This window comes from Neolamprologus multifasciatus, chromosome 6 (genome assembly GCF_963576455.1).
Source record: "Neolamprologus multifasciatus chromosome 6, fNeoMul1.2, whole genome shotgun sequence".
In the NCBI taxonomy this organism is placed as follows: Eukaryota; Metazoa; Chordata; class Actinopteri; order Cichliformes; family Cichlidae; genus Neolamprologus; species Neolamprologus multifasciatus.
Genome location: NC_140444.1, coordinates 35,762,738 through 35,781,331, shown reverse-complemented (window position 1 = coordinate 35,781,331; position 18,594 = coordinate 35,762,738). Strand labels below are relative to the sequence as shown.

Genomic DNA, 18,594 nt, shown 5'->3' with positions numbered 1-18,594 from the left:
AGTTATCTATCTATAAGTAATCTGTATTTCTGTTTTGAAAAAACATTTAGTGACTTTGAATGCCGGGTTTGTTGTTGCTCCCATGATTTTTTGAATTATTATTAATATTATTTTATTATTAGTCATCATCAGTTTTATTATTAGTAGTAGCAGTAATAGTAGAAATAGTATCAGCATTTATTTGTACTGTTTTTTTTCATCGAGCATTTATTTTGAAAAGCTCTTTGTACTCGTCATCAGAAATCAACAGATCCATTTCCTGTTAGCTAGATGAAAGCCGGTAACATTTAAAGTCCTGTGGTCTAAACGCTCTTAAATTGGTTGTATGTCGACTTGTATTTATAGTTGGTCTAGCTCGCTAAAGTTTCTATTTACATAGTGCATGCGGTAACATCAAAAAACTTAATAGCGTAATATTCCGTTACCTAAGCTAGTACGCTAGCCTAATTTGTTTACATTAGTGTGAGGGTGTTTCAGTCAGGAAGACCGGATAAATGTGCCTGTCTGTCGTTCCATGTTTCTTTTTGCTTCGTCACTCCTTAAAGGTTAGTGCTGTGAATGTTGGCGCAACAACGCCTAAAAAAATGCAACAAATTGTATGTTAACTTTTTTAATCCAGAGTTGTTAACTTGCCCCTTAAACATCTTGAAGGGCTCACATACAACAGAGACTGTACTATAACAACAGGTCTTTCACGAAAGGTTTATTTGGTAAACAATCTGGTAAACAAGAAAACACGACCGCTAATGAGTCTAGATGATTCTGTTACAGGCATAAAATACACAGTTATCGAAAGAGTCTAGCTGCATTTTATATCCTTAATGTAACTGTTTACTTGGATTTGAACATTTCAGAATGAATTATGAAAAGTTCTTGATCAAGCTAAGGATGACCATAGCTTGTATTTCAAAATAACACAAATTTCCATACCTTTTGACCTATTTTTTTTAAACGCTAAAAAAATGGATGGATGCCCCTTTTTTTTCTTACAATAAAATTAATCATACAGGACTATTACCTAAACTATAATCCGGTTATTTATTATACTGTTTTTACACTGCCATTTTTCAAACTTTGGCTTTGGGAAAATATGTTCACTTTCATTAGGCGTGCACAGATTACAAAATTCAGGGACATAGCTGTGTTTAAAATTTAGCTGATAGCTGCTGTTAGTACATTAGTTTTTGTTTATTTTGTAGTTTTATCACCTTTTCATTACTGAAATTATCCGTACTGTCTTCAACCCAGGGATTTATGAACAAATATGTGAATTATTGAACCTGGATCTCAGATAAATGGACTGCAGAATTGACGGGACATAACAGATGATCTGTGGCCTCTGCCAATGGTAAAATGTTGTCTTATTTACTGATAGGAAGATGATGATAGTGCCAACTAATTGTTGTATTCTTCTTCTTTTTTAAAAAATAATGTTGGCTAGAATAATAACTACCCTGTGGGTTTTCTTTGAAACACCCTTGTTACCTTTTTTAAAAGTTGATAAATAATATTATTTTTTCCTCTACAGATAATTTTTAGAATGATAGCAGTCAAGTAGGAAGAAGGATGAATAACTTTGGGCCAACTGACCTGATTGCAGGCCTCTGTCATACCGATGAAGAGGATCCTCTTCCTCTGTGGCAGAATGAATGCATCAGCCCCTGTTTTAACCAGCTCATCCTTGGTGTCTTGCCCCATGCTGGGATGGCCATTTTCAGTGCCTGCTACCTCAGCATGTCACGGTAGGTCATGCATTGATACCAGGTCCTTATCAGCAACACTTTTCCAATCTTGCAATTTTATTAGCGGATAATGAAGTTGTAGTTACAAAAAAACATGCATATCAATCCTTGCAGTGGATTTTCTGATGAAGTATGTTTTACTTTAATGTAACAACAATTCTTTAAAAACAAGCAACCCCCCCCCATCTTTTTTGGAGTCTTCTCTGTGTTGTCCAGTTTTTGGCTTAATTCAAAACGCGCAGCTTAAACATTGAATGGGGCACCCTATAAAACTAATGCCGATGATTCTAAAAATTGTGTCTATATTTTCACATTTTTGTTTGCTTTCCAGATGCAGCCACCTCCAGACGTCTCCCCCGTGTGGCTGGACACTCAGGCTCGTGTCAGCTCTGCTGGCTGCCTTACTCTACACTGCAGATGTCATCCTGGTGAGTGTCCTCCAGCAGGGAGACATGTACCTGGACGTCCTAGCTGGCAGCTGTGCAATCCTGGCCTGGCTGGTCCACTTCAGTGTCATAACAGTGCTCCAGAGGACTGTTTTTAAGAGAACCAGAGGACCTACACTGCTGCTTCTCCTGGTGCTTCTGTTACTCCCCAACCTTGTCATCAACTTGATAATTTACTCTAACAACAAGGAATATTTAAACCCAGCTGAACCTCTTAAACTGGCCCGATTTGTTCTTGCCTCAGTACGGACGTTTCTTTTTCTCATTTACCTCCTGGCATTTGCTTTCCCCTGCATCAGTGATGCTGGGTACACTTTGTATATTAACGATGTTGATGGCTCTCCGCTCATCCCAGAGAACACCCAGCTGGAGACTGGGGAGATTGTGGCTGAGGACGGGAGTGACTGCCTATCTCGACTCTTCTACTTGTGGCTCACCCCTCTCCTCAGGCGAGGGCAGAGATGTGAACTGGACAGACCAGCCGATGTATATCACCTTCCCCAGAAACTTAGAACTAGTGTGATTTGTCGGTATTTTCACCAGTGCTGGGAAGCCTGCTGGCAAGGATCACCAGTCACTTACCAAGAGGATCAATGGCCCACACCAGTCAGCACAAACCTCCTGAGTGGCAGCAGGAGTTTACACAACCAGCACCAACCACTGGAGCTGGAAGGTGATGTAAGATTGCTGAAGGTGCTACACAAGGCGTTTGGGAAGTGGTATTACATCCTTGGTCTGCTGAAGGTGACAGTCAACATATTGAGCTTTGCAGGTCCACTGCTCCTCAGTAGTCTTGTGAATTTTATGGAGGAAAAAGGTGCCCCAGTCAGCAGGGGTGTCTGGTGTGCCTTGGGGCTCTTTGCTACCACCCTGCTGTGCTCTGTTCTGCGAAACATCTTTGTCTTCGAGGTCTCCAAGGTGGCGCTGTCAGCACGAGCTGCTCTTGTGACGGCCATCTACAACAAAGCCCTGAGAGTCAGCAGCTGCAGCTTGGCTGGCTTTACTTTAGGAGAGGTGGTGAACTTAATGAGCACAGACACCGACCGTGTGGTTAACTTCTTCCAAAGCTTCCATGAGCTGTGGAGCCTGCCCTTTCAGTTAGCTGTCACCCTTTACTTGCTATATCTGCAGGTGGGTGTAGCTTTCCTTGGAGGACTGTCTGTAGCTTTGCTGCTGGTGCCATTCAACAAGTTCCTTGCTTCCTGCATCCTTAGCAACAATAAAAAGATGCTCATGTGGAAGGATAACCGTGTTAAGGTATGGCATGTTTAAGCTCTTATTATACTGAGTTGATTTATATACTTTTATGAAGCTACCCAGGGAAAAATCTTGTTGAGATTATTTTTAATTTTGAACTTATTTCCAGTTAATGACAGAGATCCTCTTCGGCATTCGCGTCATCAAGTTCTATAGCTGGGAGCCTCATTTCACACAGAAGGTGGCTGACTGTCGCAAAGAGGAGCTGTCCCACCTTAAGGCTGTCAAATACCTGGATGCATTGTGTGTGTATACCTGGGCTGCTCTACCTGTGGTCATCTCCATCCTGACCTTCGTCACGTATGTGCTGCTTGGACACCAGCTGACGGCAGCAAAGGTAAACTGGCTGCTGTGTTGATGCTGAGCGAGCTTTGTAGAGAATTAGGGAATGTAGCGTCACTGTATAAACATATTTAAAAAAAATAACTCTGACAAGAGCAACACCTGAGATGCTGGAGTGGTGGAGGGGTTAAAAAGAGGTCAGCTGCTGGAGCGGGGGGGCTGGGAGGAGGAGTTGGCTGTCCGATTGGGGTCTGGAGTGTGGGGCCTCCCTGCTGCTGCGGAGACGGGGCGGTCTGCTTCTCTCCACCCCAGGGAAAAGGGTAACACTACCTGGGTCTGGGTGCAGTTTCCCCCTCCGGGGGCAAGGGTACCAAGATCTGGGGCTTAGAGTACGCTTGGGGAGTGTGATTGTGTGTACAGCGTCTCTCTATGTCTGTCTCCACGTTGGGTGAGTGTTGAGTAATTGCATATGAGAGCATGAGGGTGGGAATGGATGTTTGTATCTGTGTGTGCCTGTATGTCTGTGTCCATATGTCAGGTTGGGTATCAGACGCCACCTCTCTGGGGACATCTCAGGTCCTCCAAGGTATGGAGGCCTATCTCCCCCCCACCACTCCCCCTGCCAGTGGCAGACGCCCTCAGACATCGGTGCGTTGGTGGTTCTTTGTGTCCGGGGATGGGCGTCCAGGTACACACCGGCTCACTCCTTGGTGGCTGCTTGTGGTGGCCTCTCGGCCTGGGGCTCGGTCACTGTGGCACAGCTGGCTGCTGGCGGAGCTCACGGGCACGTCACTGCAACCCCCCCTGGCCTCTGCTCCGCGGCTGCTGAGTGACCCCTCACCTGGGACTCTCCTCAGCTCTCTCTGGGACAGTGGCTCAGCTGCCCCTCTGTTGGTCTTCCTTGGTCTGTTGTGTTCTGAGGGCCTCTGGATGTCTGGAGTTTTAATCTCCTCCATACCTGCTTCATGCCCTGGAGGACGGGGCTGTGGCCCCCCCACACCCTCTAGCAGATCATTACATGAAGGAACCTTTTAAAAACAAGCGTGCTCATGCTCACAGGTGTACACACGGGTGCTCACACACACAAACTACACCCTTTTTGATCTTACGTGCTGCACAATGTTTAATATTTAGTATTTACTGTTATATTCCCATAGATCATCGTGATGTTGTTTATTATGTTGCCCTTTTTTTTCTTTCTTCTGCTTGTTTTCTCTTTTTTCTTTCTTAACAGGTGATCCAGGTGATCGATATTTGTATTTTTTTGTCTGCTTATTTTGTTGTTTTTTTGTTTTTTGCCCTTTATCCCCGTCCCTCTTCTCTGCTGTTTTTCTTTCCCTCTTTCTTTCTCCCCTTTCTTTTCCCCAGTCAAGTCTGTCCTGTATTTAGCAAGTAAAAAAAAAAAGAAAAGAGTGCAGCAGCGGAAATGAAATGTCAGAGGGAGAGATGAGAAGGGAGGGTGTGTTTGATGACGTGGTACATGCATAAGTACCACAGTTGGAGTTGTCTGCTTGAACCAGCTCACTCCAATGCATCGAAGACCTTCTTCAAACAAATTTTTTCTCCATCTTTTTTCTAATCAGTCATTACAATTGGACAACTTTAGAATAATAATTTGTATTATTTAAGTGTCATAAAAGGTTGAGATAGATTTGCTGCACAGTGAGCAATAATGTTCAAATGACTAACAACTCATAGCAGTAATAGTTATTTTATTTCAATAGGCACAAGTAAAATCAAGTCAGTTTTATTTGCATATTAGACATTGAGCTTCTATATCCTGTGTTCAGCACGCTTCATGATCAGGATTTGATGGATTTGGACCATCAGAAAAGTTCCCCAAAATGACAGTCAAGGACAATGGTGAAAAAAAAATTGCCACTGAGATAAATATATTAATTTATTAAATAATTCTCAGAATAGAAAAAAATGTTTTGTACCTACATTTCTGTATTCCTAGTAAAAAGGATATCAGTGGCTTTGAACTTAGAAATTCTTTAAGCTAGTTTTATGCTCTTGTGTGAATGATTGTATAAATGCATATATAACAGTGGACTATATAACTTGTTTTAAGTTTTTAAGAGTGCGTTCTTGTAAATGTGATTCTCATCCCATGCAGGTGTTTACCACACTTGCCCTTGTAGGAATGTTGATCGTCCCACTCAATGCTTTCCCCTGGGTGCTCAACGGAGTCCTGGAAGCCAAAGTGTCTCTGGAACGAATCCAGCGCTTCTTTAAACTAACCAACCAGAACCTGCAGGCATACTATGCCCTGGGTAGGGTACTGCTTGATTTGCTACTTTGTTTGTGTGGAGGTGTATTTGATTTTGATGTGAAACAGGTCCTCGTGCTTTTTTGTTCATTCAAGGAAAAAGCAGTTTTTATGAATGTTTAGAACAGCTTCTGCTCATTAGATGAAGTTATTTTCTGCTTTAATCAAGTATTTGTTTGAGTGATTGCATCAAATGCTATTTTTTCAAAGAGTAAAGTTCACAGAAAAGAAAATGTTTTACCCAACTGTACATAGTTCATCAGCCAAACTTGCTTTTTTAAATCTATGAAATGTTTCTCTTGTGCTGAAATACCACATCTGTGCCCAGTGTCTCCAGAAGACAGCCAGACATCTGTCCTTTTGAGCCAGGGATCATTTTCATGGCAGGAACCCAGCAGTCCAAACGAAGAGGAAGAGTCTGGAGGAGCTAAAGGAAGCCTGCAGCTGCACAGTCTCAATTTAAACATAACCAAGGTACAAGCAACTATTGCTTCACCCACCAGATGAATTTCCAACTGAATAGTTGGAAATTCATCGTCTCCTGTCAGTGACATAAGCTCAGTATTCAACACCCTAAAATTGTATATGAATATTTAAATTGCAAAAACGCATTGACACCAAAATGTTTTAACAGCAGGTGTTTGGAGCTGACTTAGTACAGACATGACATCTGCTATCTTCTGTCTGGCTCAGGGCTCTCTGGTGGTCGTGGTTGGGAAGGTCGGCTGTGGAAAGAGCTCCTTATTGGCTGCTCTGACTGGAGAGCTTAATAGGTACACAGCTTATGAAACTTTTATTGAAAATATTATCACTTATGACTTAATTTACATATGAAGAATGTTGTCGAGTCATCAATATTCCCTTTCCCAATATGAAAAGGTTTGCTTAGGTGATTAATAGGCAGTCAGGGGCTTTATGCTGCTCTAGAGCAGCGGCCCCAACCTTTTTTGCGCCACGGACCGGTTTATGCCCGACAATATTTTCACGGACTGGCCTTTAAGGTGTCGCAGATAAATACAACAAAATAAAACTAGTACCGGTACCGAAAAAAAGAAGATTAATTCATAACACACGTGAAAAGACCAAGGAAAACCGAGTTAACGATAAAAACGATAACAAAATAACGCTGAAAACCGATAAAAACCCTGAAAACTATACATTTCACACCTAAGCCTCAACTCTCGCGGCCCGGTACCAAACGACTCACGGACCGGTACCGGTCCGAGGCCCAGGGGTTGGGGACCGCTGCTCTAGATGATATTTTTCATCTTAGTTGGAACCAACAAAGTCAATAAAATCAATAGTGAATCTGGTTTTAGTGATTTTAAGTGCACTGACACAACCTGGGATTAATAATGTGCGACTAAGGTCTATCCATCTTCCACTTGTCTCTGCAGGCTGACTGGAGTGCTCTATGTTGCAGACAGGGAGGTTGGCTTTGGTTTGGCCTCGCAGGAACCGTGGATCCAGCATGCATCAGTACGAGACAACATCTTGTTTGGCAGAGACTACGATGCTGCCTTCTACCAGGCTGTGATCAAGGCCTGCGCCCTCTCAGATGACCTCAATGTACGATTGTGACACTCTTATTGTTTACGTTTCTTCACACTGATTTCACTGTGCTTTGCATGGAGTTTCTGGGATTGTTTAAAATGTTAAATAAATTGGTTTTCAGGGCTTTGGTTGCTCTGTTTCTGCATCTGCAGGTTTTGCCAAATGGTGACAAGACTGAAGTGGGTGAGAACGGAGTGACTCTGAGTGGAGGACAGAAGGCCCGGCTGGCACTTGCTAGAGCTGTTTACATGGTGAGTCTTCAGCACAATCCAGCCATCTGCTTCACACTCTAAGAGGCGCAGAGGAGGTTTTACAATTAAATGAGTTGGGCTGCAAGGATGCTGTAAACAAGGATAAATGATATTAGAATTATATTTTTCCTTCTGTTGCACAGATTGATAAAAACTCAAAGCTATCAGGTGAACGTTTAGAGCTTTTAATTTTGTTTGAGGGAACTGCATGTTAACAGTTTCTTGTAACAAATAGTTACAAAGCCATAAAAAGCTGTTTATATGCAATATGCTTGTGTAATGTGATGTTGCCTCCCCTTCCTTTTTTCTGCTTCTCTTGCAGGACAAAGATATCTACCTCCTCGATGATCCACTGGCAGCAGTGGATGCAGATGTGGCTGAACACCTTATGAAGAAATGTATCATGGAGCTCCTCAGAGGGAAGACCAGAATCCTTTGCACACACCGCATAGAGTTTGTGGACAAAGCTGATGTGGTTGTCCTCATGGACAATGGAGCAATCATCAAAACAGGTAGAAACTGAAGTCTGCTTTAAATCTTGGTGACATTTGTATAAATGTAACTTCTAAATGATTTAAAGTCCTTTTAGAAACAAGTGTCACAGATCAGCAGCGTAAGTTATTTTGAAGTTGGATGGGGAGAAAGTCATAACTCACAATTGTATTGATCAGTGGGTCATAGAAACTGCATGCAATAGAAGTGGCAGTCAAATACAAAAAATCCCAACAACTTTAGCATTTTTGCTCCAAAATACAGTTCAGAAAAGCATTTTTCATCCCACAGCTTCTGCTTGTGCATGTGCATAGTTTCACAATATTACAGCTTCATTCACATCTCAGTCCAGACCACTAACAGTGAATCTGCTCATGCCAAATTAAAATTAATGTTCTATATGCACTTAGGCAAAATATAATTGGAAAAAAGTACACATCTCTACATCTGTAGAACAATAACAAGTAGAAAAAGATGTCTGCCTCCACATAGCTGAAGTGTACATTTATCCACAGAATAATGTGATTGGCTAATATGCTTTATACCTAAACGGTTGATTGGCTTCTGGGTAACGAGGTGGGACAACCGCCATCTTTAGCATCTCAGAGTTGTCTTGTATAATGTGTCCATATGCCAAGTAAAGAAAAATGAGCGGCTATTGATACAGGACATTTATTAAAAGGCTTTTTGGTTTTGTCTAGTTGTTTATATTGAGCTCACTTCATTAGTTTAGCATTACATGCAAGAAGAGCACCAACTTGTAAGTGGCTCAGTGGGTTGGGAAGCGCATCTGTAACCGGAAGGTCCTGGTCGTTGTGTCCTTGGGCAAGACACTTTACCCTACCGCCTACTGGTGTCGGCCAGCTTCTGTCAGTCTACCCCAGGGCAGCTGTGGCTACAACTGTAGCTGCCTCCATCAGTGTGTGAATGTGAGAGTGAATGAATAGTGGCATAAAGCACTTTGGGTGCCTTGAAAAGCGCTATATAAATCCAATCCATTATTATTATTATAAGGTGGAACATCTGTGGAATAAAAGGCCTTTTTATTCCTCTGTGTTAAACAGGGACACCAGCAGAAGTCCTTCCTTTGGTGGAGGCAGTCCAGAAAAAGCAGAAGAACAACTTCAACACAAAAGAGAAAGGTGTGTTCACCTCACATTATGACAAACAAAAACAGTGCCGCATGTATAATCTCTTACAAGTCCAGAGTTCCCATTGTTGTCATCTTCTTCTTCAATAAAAATATCTCAACAAAATCTCAACAAATCCAAAATTCAGCTCTTCTTTCTGGGACTCTTATAATCCTTTTGGTTTGGCCCCTGTTGATTGTGAGCAGATGGCGTGGAGCAGGTTGAAGGGGAAATGAGTTCATTGCCTGAGCTACATGTGGATAATGATCCTGACCTCTCAGGGGCAGAGCAGAAACAGGTGGGCAGGCTGGCATGGAGAGTTTACCAGACCTACTGGGCCGCTGTGGGTGGAGTCCTGGCCTCCTGCGTCTTAGTCTCTCTGCTCCTCATGCAAGGTTTGGATTGCTTTTTATGATCTTTGTACACTGTTGACGCTTAGCACATTTTTCAGAAACATCACCTGCAAGATTTTCTCTCTGTGTTCAACATTTTTTCATCTTTTAAAGATGAGAATTATTTTTTAATTTTACTGCCAACATTACAAAATAAGTCCAGGCGACCTGTATGATACTTGGGTGATATAGGATTATTGTTTAAAGCTTCAGGGTATTTTGTCCCCAAAAGAAAAAATAATTACTGTGTTCTGGCTTTAAATTCATTTCTAATTTAATAAGAACTGTGTGTGTGTGTGTGTGTGTGTGTGTGTGTGTGTGTGTTTGTGTGTAAATCAGCATCTAAAAATGTGTCTGACTGGTGGCTGTCCTACTGGATCTCTGAGCTAAAACACAATGGTTCCACTGGGAATAATGATTCTTCGTTACCTGCCTTCAGCTCACCTCATCTGCTGCTTTTCTCACCTGGCAGGCTCATGTGAGTCGACCAATTGGCAACATTTTGAAAACGAGTCTGTGAATGGTAACACAACCAAGATGCCTTGCTATCTTTGTTCCAGAATAAACTTTAAAACACAAAATTTGTAACCAATTTTAAAAGAGCACATGCTATAATAATAACATGCAGTTCAGCCGTGAGATAATGATGATTTATTCATTTATATATTATTTTTAAAAGGTACAGATGTAAAGACTTTGCCATTACATTTTCTGTTATTATGTTAAACACAAAGTTTATCATTCATTTTGAATAATGAAAATAAAAACTGCTTTTAGTTCTGTGATTTAAACTTTGACTTCTTCCTGTCTTACTTCAGTCTTTTGACTAAAATCAGATATTCACCTCTACCCATCCAGGTCTTCAGTGCCCTCTGACTACACGTTTCTCTCTAACGACATCGATGCAGATGTTAAGTTTTACCTGACAGTCTACGGCTCCATTGCTGCGGCCAACACCGTGTTCACCGCGCTCCGTGCCTTCCTCTTCGCCTATGGAGTAATGTGTGCCGCTTCTGTCATCCACAACAGACTTCTGAATCAAGTCTTTAAGGTGTGTCAGCAGTCAGCATAGCAGATTGAGTGCTTTTCATGTCTGGCAAAAATAGCTGAAGGTTGCAGAAACAGGGTGGTGACTGAAGGGTTAGCAGTGTGAGACATCAGACGAGCTGAGTAGATGTTCATTAACAGGAAGAGGTAAAGAGGTATGCTCACACTGCCTACGTTATCTACTTAATGCCAATCCTTCTGATGTGCTAGGTAGTTTTAAATACATATATAATAAGGATTTTATTTTATTTATTTTTACTGTCTCCAAACCATACAGGAGACAGTAAAAAAAAAGAAAAGAGTTTCTAATCAGTCATTGCAATTGGACAACTTTAGAATAATAATTTGTATTATTTAAGTGCCATAAAAGGTTGAGATAGATTTGCTGCACAGTAAGCAATAATGTTCAAATGACTAACAACAACCCATATTTTTTTAAAGCAGAGAGACTGCCCCCTGCTGGGCAATAGAAAAATATACATGTTAAAGTACTTTGTGTTGGCTTTTGTTTCAATTGACAAAAAAAAAAGATGCCACAGCCATCTTTATTTAAATATGTGAATAGGTGTACAAATGTTTACATATGTTGTTACATATGTGTAACAATTGATTGTTTGTATCTTCCTTTAAATGCCATTTTTTTTGCAATGCTCCTTTCAAAACACTGCAAATTGTCACGTTTATGAACAAGTAGATTGGGTGAATCTACTCACTATAATCTTGTAAACCTTCCCTTTCACTTTTCCTGCTATTCTTCTGTCACAAATCACCCTGCGTGCTCGTCTTCACCCACTCCACCCTGCCTACGCTGTCCTCTTCACCTCTCTTGAACACTCTCTGGCACTTTGATGCTTGACCTTAGATATTCAGACTCATCTCCCCTCACTGTCTCTTCCTCTTGCATGTTCACGTTTCCACCTGTCTTCCTCTCATTCACACACATACTTCTTTCTTCTACTGACTTTTATTTCTCTTTTCTCCAGTGTGTACCTCCACCTCTCCCGACTGTCTTCTACCTGTTCCCTTCTCTTACTACAGATCACAATTGCATCTGCAAATGTTATAGTTCACAAGATTCTTTAAAGAAAAATGCAAATGCATAATGAGAGAGGGAAACACTTTAAGTGTGAGTGACATGAGTAATTCCCACTTAGCAAAAAAAATTAAAAAGTGTCTTGTTTGCGTCTCCATCCAGACCACTATGGCGTTCTTCGATACCACTCCTTTGGGCCGAATTCTCAACCGTTTTTCCTCAGACTTGTACAGCGTGGACGACAGCCTGCCGTTTGTCTTGAACATCTTACTGGCCAACATTTTCGGCTTGCTCGGCATGCTGGTGGTGATAAGTTACGGCCTGCCCTGGGTCCTGGTGGCCCTGCTTCCCCTGGGTCTGCTGTACTACCGCACGCAGCACTTCTATAGACACACATCTCGAGAGCTGAAGCGCCTCTGCAGCCTCACTCTGTCACCAATCTACTCGCATTTTTCAGAGACACTGACTGGACTGGGAACGATCCGGGCCAGTGGCAACTCTGCCAGGTGAGTGACACGGAAACAGAGTTTTCAGTGATTAGATAAATGTATGTGGAAATAAGTAATAGCTGTTAACTTTATCTTGCACATGACATAAAATTAATCTAAATTCTCTTGAACATAGGTGACAGGAAGTATTAATATTAATAAAATATATTAGGTATAGGGACTAAAGAAACAGCTAAACCACTGGGACATTTTTCTGCTGTTTCAGGTTTGAGGAGGAGAACGCCAGGCGTTTGGAGCAGAACCAACGCTGTTTGTTTCTTAGCTACGCTGCAGGGCAGTGGCTGGACATCCGTCTGCAGCTGATTGGTATCGCTGTGGTGACAGGCCTTGGGGTGATAGCTGTTGTTCAGCACCAGCTTAATTCTGTTGATCCAGGTAAGACAGCAGAAGAATTTGCAGGCTGTGCTTGTTTAATGACCGTAGGAGCCATTAAGTAAGACTGTGTGTGCTGGTTTTCCTATCAGGTCTGGTGGGTTTGTCCCTGTCCTACGCTTTGTCTATCACACAGCTGCTATCTGGCCTCATATTCAGCTTCACGCAGACTGAAATGCAGCTGGTGAGCGTGGAACGAACAGAGGAATATTCCACTGGACTGCCCATTGAACCACAGCATCAGAATACAAAGGTCGGGTGCTGGATATTGATATTAACATAACAACAGTGGGCTACACTAAAGCTTTATCAGAGCTCCTGGCTTTACCTCACAGCTGTCTTCACAGAGTGTATCTTACTTTTTAGTCAAACCTGAAAGTCAGAGGAAAAGATCACAAGACACAATTTACATATGTAACAACATATGTAAACATTTGTACACCTATTTACATATTTAAATAAAGATTGACGTGGCATCTTTTTTTTTGTCAATTGAAACAAAAGCCAACACAAAGTACTTTAACGTGTATATTTTTCTATTGCCCAGCAGGGGGCAGTCTCTCTGCTTTAAAAAAATATGGGTTGTTGTAACGAAATCTATGGAAAACAGCCCTTTTTTTTATGAATCCATAAATCAAGTGTTGTTTCTAACGTGTTTATGGACTCAGTCACACGTTTTAAATTTCTTGGAGTACTTATTTGCATTTTACCCTCTCTGTTTCTGACATCAGCTGCCCCCCTCGTGGCCTGAGCACGGTTGTTTGGAGTTTCGGAATGTGGCTTTGACCTACAGGGATGGTCTTCCCAATGCCCTGGATGGAGTGAGCCTCATGGTGCGACCTGGAGAGAAAATAGGCATTGTGGGACGTACAGGATCTGGCAAGTCCACGATATTCTTGGCCCTGTTTCGGATGGTGGAGCTCAGCCAGGGTCAGATTCTCCTGGATCAGCTGGATATTACCACTGTGGGCCTAGTTCAACTCAGGTACATTTGAATTGAGTTGTTTATTGGTATTGGATAAGAGTTACATGAAAACTGTGATCTAACATAATGTACTTTATGATATAATAAAATCAGTGGGAGACAAGTTGACTTATGTGCTGTCGTTGCCCTCTGCAGGTCCAGGTTGGCCATTATTCCTCAGGACCCCTTCCTTTTCAGTGGCACAGTCAGAGAGAATCTGGACCCCTGTGGGCGACACTTGGAGCCGGAGCTGCTGGACGTCCTGGAGCAGTGCCACCTCAGCCCTGTGGTCAGCAGAATGGGTGAGAGTTATTTACAAAAGTGTGCTTGACCCAGTGATTTAACAGAGAGCAGAACAATTGCAGTGTTTTGTCTTTTTTGTTACAAAGGTGTGTCTGCTTGACACCTTTGACGCCACCCTTTTCCATTCCTGTCTGCTCACATGACTGTCTGCTTCAGTTACCTACTTGCACTGGGAAAATGGTTCTTGAGTCAACACGCTGGATGATCGAAAGTATTTTTTTGTACCACAGAATAAATCTAAGGATCCACTGACTGGCAAACATACTTTGATAATTGATGACTGTGTTTCAGAACCTAACATCATTATCTTTGAGTTCTCTTTCCTCCTCTGTGATCTTTGTATTAATCCTGTTTACTTTATGGGCCATTTATCATAAAAGCCTAAAATAAAGCTTCAAATCTGCATGAAATGGAGCTGCTACTACATAAAGATCATCTACATGAAGATGTAGATGATGACAGATTCATGCCGCCTCTCATGACTTTTGTGTATGTTTTCGTGACTGTCAGGTGGTCTGGATGCTGAGGTGGGAGAAAGAGGAAGATTCTTCTCTGCAGGACAGAAGCAGCTGCTGTGTTTGGCCAGAGCTCTGTTGACGCAAGCCAAGGTGAGTTTTGCAGCTTTACCATTACACTGTACCGACGACAAACGTCGTGTCCGACCTGATGGTGAGAGGGTGCAACAGAATTACAATAAAGGGTGAAAAATAGTCTGTGGCTTTCTCTGTGACATCAGTGACAGTATGAGGCTGTAAACAAAGAACAAACTGTACAGGTTTGATTAGCTCTAATTATGTGACACGCCTTCGCCTGTTCACAAGGAAGTAGGTTGTAAGAGACTGTGTGCAGGAGAAGGTATTTGCAAAAGCTTTGTGAATGTTATGCTTCTACATTTGGAAAGAAGACTGACTAACCTTGTATTACCAGACATTTATTTATTTCTATTTACTGAGAACAAAATATTTTAGCGTGATTGCTCAAACAAATAAACCAAAACATTTTTCCAATAAATGTTTTTGTTGTCATTTAGGTCCTGTGTATTGATGAAGCCACTGCCAGCGTGGATCATAAGACAGACAAACTCCTGCAGCAGACCATTAGAGAGAAGTTTCAGGACAAGACTGTGCTCACTATTGCCCACAGGTGACTGCATGTGTTCCTGCACTAAAACACATTTCAGAATGTTATTTTACAACTGTAGTCTAAAACTTCCTGCTTTTTATTTTCTGAATGAAACACCTTTTGTGTTTTGTGTGCCTGTCTCACATCAGGATCAACACCATCATGGACTGTGACCGTGTGCTAGTGATGCATGCTGGGAAGGTGGTGGAGTTTGACAGTCCCGTGTCTCTCTGCCAAGCTGATAACTCCATCTTTCACAGACTGGCGGGTGATCAGGGACAATGAGATGATCAGACACATTTACAGACAACTTGCTGCTTTGAGTTGATGCAGAGAAGAGTTGCAGACTTTGAGCAAAAACTCATTTGGAACGGACAGCTTGGACTCAAAAGCGAGGCTGTTTGGAAATGTGATTATTCTAATGCAGAATGAATGAATGAATGAATGAATGCTTTATTGTCCATATGCAGGTTGCCCCGCAGAGGAATAGAACGGAATGTGTTATAACAAAACACCACTCTGTAGAAGAAATGTTGCAGTTAGATTACAGTAGCAATCTGAGTAGAATATATGAAATGATGACTTTATAATCTTGTTTTGGATTCATTTGAAGCAAATGATATATGGAGCATTTTATGAATCATCTTTGAATGTATAAAGTGAGTTCAGTCAGTCTTTGAGTGCTTTAGTTAAAAAGAGAGACCTGAAAATAAGAAACATTCACAGTTCAACAGAAATGTCTTATTTTTAGAATTTTATTTAAAAAAAACATGTTATTGAATATTTTTTTTAAATGCTCCAAGACCTGTAAGGGCTATGAGGGATTTTATTTGAATAGTACCTGATTCTGTATCTGCCAAGGTCAACGTGAATATGGAAGGTAAAGTGCTTCATATTTTGTAGATTTAAATGAGAGTAGATGTATCAAAGTTTTGGGAATCCTCATCTGTGGAACTAACATGAAGTTGCTGCTTCTTCCTCTTGTCTGCAAGGAAACACATCCAAACTTTTTACTTTGTTTCAAAGATGATGATTATAAATGAATGTGACTGTGTTCTTATGGAAGCACTATTTCATAGAATCACACATTTTTCTAGTACCATTTACAATAATAGCAGGAACAGTAATCATAGCAGTTGTCATAATTTGTGTTTTCTTAATTCTTATTGTGTGGAAAATACAGGTCACTTGAATGAGGTCACCATTGTATGAGACTTAATATAAAGTATATAAGTCTCAGGAGATATGTGTAAAACATTTATTGTAAGTTTTCTTCTGCACAGGGCTGTTGGTGGTTTATTAGATCTTAGAACTACACTGAAGAGAAAAGCTCTACCACAAAACAGTTGTTTTTAATTTATCCAACTCCTGTTTGTTCTGTTTTATCATTATATCCTCTTTACTCTTTTAATGTTAACCATCTGTACAAAGAAAACACAAAATCCAGTTTCTCAGTGGTTTTTTTTTTTTATTATTATGAAGAAGCATGAAGGCTTTTTATGACCAGACGGAATCTGTTACTTCACTTCTCTGTCAATGATTTACTGTCATTCAACAGACTAACAAAAATGATTCAGGCTTGCTGCAGGCAGAGATCAAAGAACTCAGCCTGAGGTGTGTTTGCCTCTCTTTATATGTACTGTTTTAAAGCAATCTGACTTTATTTTTTGACACATTTTGTTTTTTTGGCATCAACGTCAGACTTTTCAGACATATAACATTGATCAAATAACCACATGCTGATCATCATATTAGTATATCTGTATTAGAGGTGGGAATCACCATACATCCCACGATACGATATTATCACAATACTTAACGCACGATACGATATTATTGCATTTTTAAAAAATATTTTGCGATATTCAGATTCTGTACATAAAGGTAAACTTTATCAATATTCATTTTATCTAATAACAAAGTCTCGCACTCAGTCTTTCTCTCATTTCAGTTTTATTGTTGACAAACTGAACGGTTTGTATTACAGTCTAGTCCAACTTAACTGAATCAACCATCTGGTACAATTATAGCTATTCTGAACTATGCAGTTTATGAAAACTATGCAGCCCCTTCAGCAACTGAAGAATTTGAAAGTAAATTAAAACAAAATATAATTTTACATTAAATAAAAAAGTTTTAAACTTAATTAAAATAAAACGTGTCTTAAAGTAAAATAAGTAAACTGTCATGTTTATTGCTGCCAAAAAAAAGTTAAACACATTTGGACAGTGAAGGAATGTCAGGATTCTTGCTCAGAAAAAGGATCAACATGCTCTGAAGTCAGAGCACAAAAACCTTTTTTTTGTAACAAAATATCGATTTCTCCCTGTATCGATACATTATTAGCAAACAAAATATCACGATACTACACAGTATCGATTTTTTCCCCCACCCCTAATCTGTATGTGTCATAAATTGATCCCCTTCATCTCATGAATTGTATTTTCAAGTGCATTTTACTTTAATGTAAGACCAAGACAAAGAGCAACTGACAACCTGAATAATAAAACATTTGTCAGTCAAACAATTAAGGGAGGTTAGCATGAATCATTTAAATTGATGAAATAATGATGGAATGATCCTAGCAGCTTTAATGTGAGCTGTAAATCAAATTTAGATTCAAGTATTAATAAAAAAAAGTTTATCTAAATGTTGTGATTGTGATGTTTGTATGCTTAGTTGCAGGTGAGTATATTTTGACAGGAGTGATTTTTGTCGTTTGTTTTTCTTGGCTTGTCAACAGCTGTAATGTAAAAACTCGTTGGTAATAAAAATGCTATTGATTATTAAACATGTATGTTGAGTTCATTCACCAGATTTGCCTGAGAACAATTAAAAACACTGTACAGTCAGAGCCCATATGGAGCTGCAGCTCTACCCTTTCAGGTAGGATTATATAATTCTGTGAATGCAACTGAGCTCTCTTTTCTTTCAATCCAGATTGAATCAGGCAACAGTCTTTGTCCCCAACAACTGACTAATCGGAGTGACTCACACGGTGAACGCCTGCCGCTCCCTTGGCTCAGGTCAGAATTTTTCTTACCACACTTATCAAGTTGTCAGGGGGAGTGTTTGTTTTTTTATTTTGTATTTTGGTCCCTTAAACTCGGGAATCAACCGTAATGCTAGCTTTAACATGCGTGCATACTCTATCTGTTTGTTTCTAGGAAGAAATGTGCAGCTGTGTGACAGACACGTGGGTCAGACACTGAAGTGTTACTCTTGTCTGTTGTCGTGTGTATTTGTGTTTATATGCAGCGAGCCACAGGCATGTGGTAGTCAAGGTGTGTGAAAGTTTCATGAGGGCGTATGATGCAAAAACGCATGTCTGTGTCTGTTGACAGTTAATGGCTCTTTAAAGTGGAACCTGTTTGGCTGCTTCAGGTTGAGTATATGTCCACCTGACTGCTCTGTATATCCTCATTC

At 40.7% G+C, this 18,594-nt stretch overlaps 1 protein-coding gene across 2 annotated transcripts; it reads left to right on the top strand.

The window, feature by feature from the left end:
* Positions 1 to 228: 228 nt before the first annotated feature.
* On the top strand, positions 229 to 17,472 carry abcc10 (ATP-binding cassette, sub-family C (CFTR/MRP), member 10). Of its 2 annotated transcripts, XM_085164321.1 has the most exons (23): positions 229 to 545; positions 1,249 to 1,348; positions 1,529 to 1,742; positions 2,074 to 3,445; positions 3,555 to 3,782; positions 5,847 to 6,003; positions 6,328 to 6,473; positions 6,693 to 6,772; positions 7,397 to 7,568; positions 7,706 to 7,804; positions 8,127 to 8,316; positions 9,361 to 9,438; positions 9,633 to 9,821; positions 10,158 to 10,296; positions 10,677 to 10,869; positions 12,061 to 12,404; positions 12,613 to 12,782; positions 12,872 to 13,032; positions 13,511 to 13,764; positions 13,900 to 14,045; positions 14,557 to 14,654; positions 15,077 to 15,189; positions 15,318 to 17,472. In XM_085164321.1, exons 3-23 carry the CDS (start codon positions 1,567 to 1,569, stop codon positions 15,451 to 15,453), a joined length of 4,641 nt encoding a protein of 1,546 aa, XP_085020447.1. In that variant the 5' UTR covers positions 229 to 545; positions 1,249 to 1,348; positions 1,529 to 1,566; the 3' UTR covers positions 15,454 to 17,472. The 2 variants fall into 2 exon arrangements, with proteins under 2 accessions (XP_085020447.1, XP_085020448.1); XM_085164322.1 differs by lacking the exon at positions 1,249 to 1,348.
* The last annotated feature ends 1,122 nt before the right edge of the window (positions 17,473 to 18,594 follow it).

Bases quoted from the DNA above. Each gene is read 5' to 3' on its own strand.
- abcc10 (XM_085164322.1), top strand. From the start codon at position 1,567: ATGAATAACTTTGGGCCAACTGACCTGATTGCAGGCCTCTGTCATACC. The intron at 7,569-7,705 runs GTACGATTGTGA...CTGCATCTGCAG, and splicing joins CCCTCTCAGATGACCTCAAT to GTTTTGCCAAATGGTGACAA. The intron at 12,783-12,871 runs GTAAGACAGCAG...TTTTCCTATCAG, and splicing joins GCTTAATTCTGTTGATCCAG to GTCTGGTGGGTTTGTCCCTG.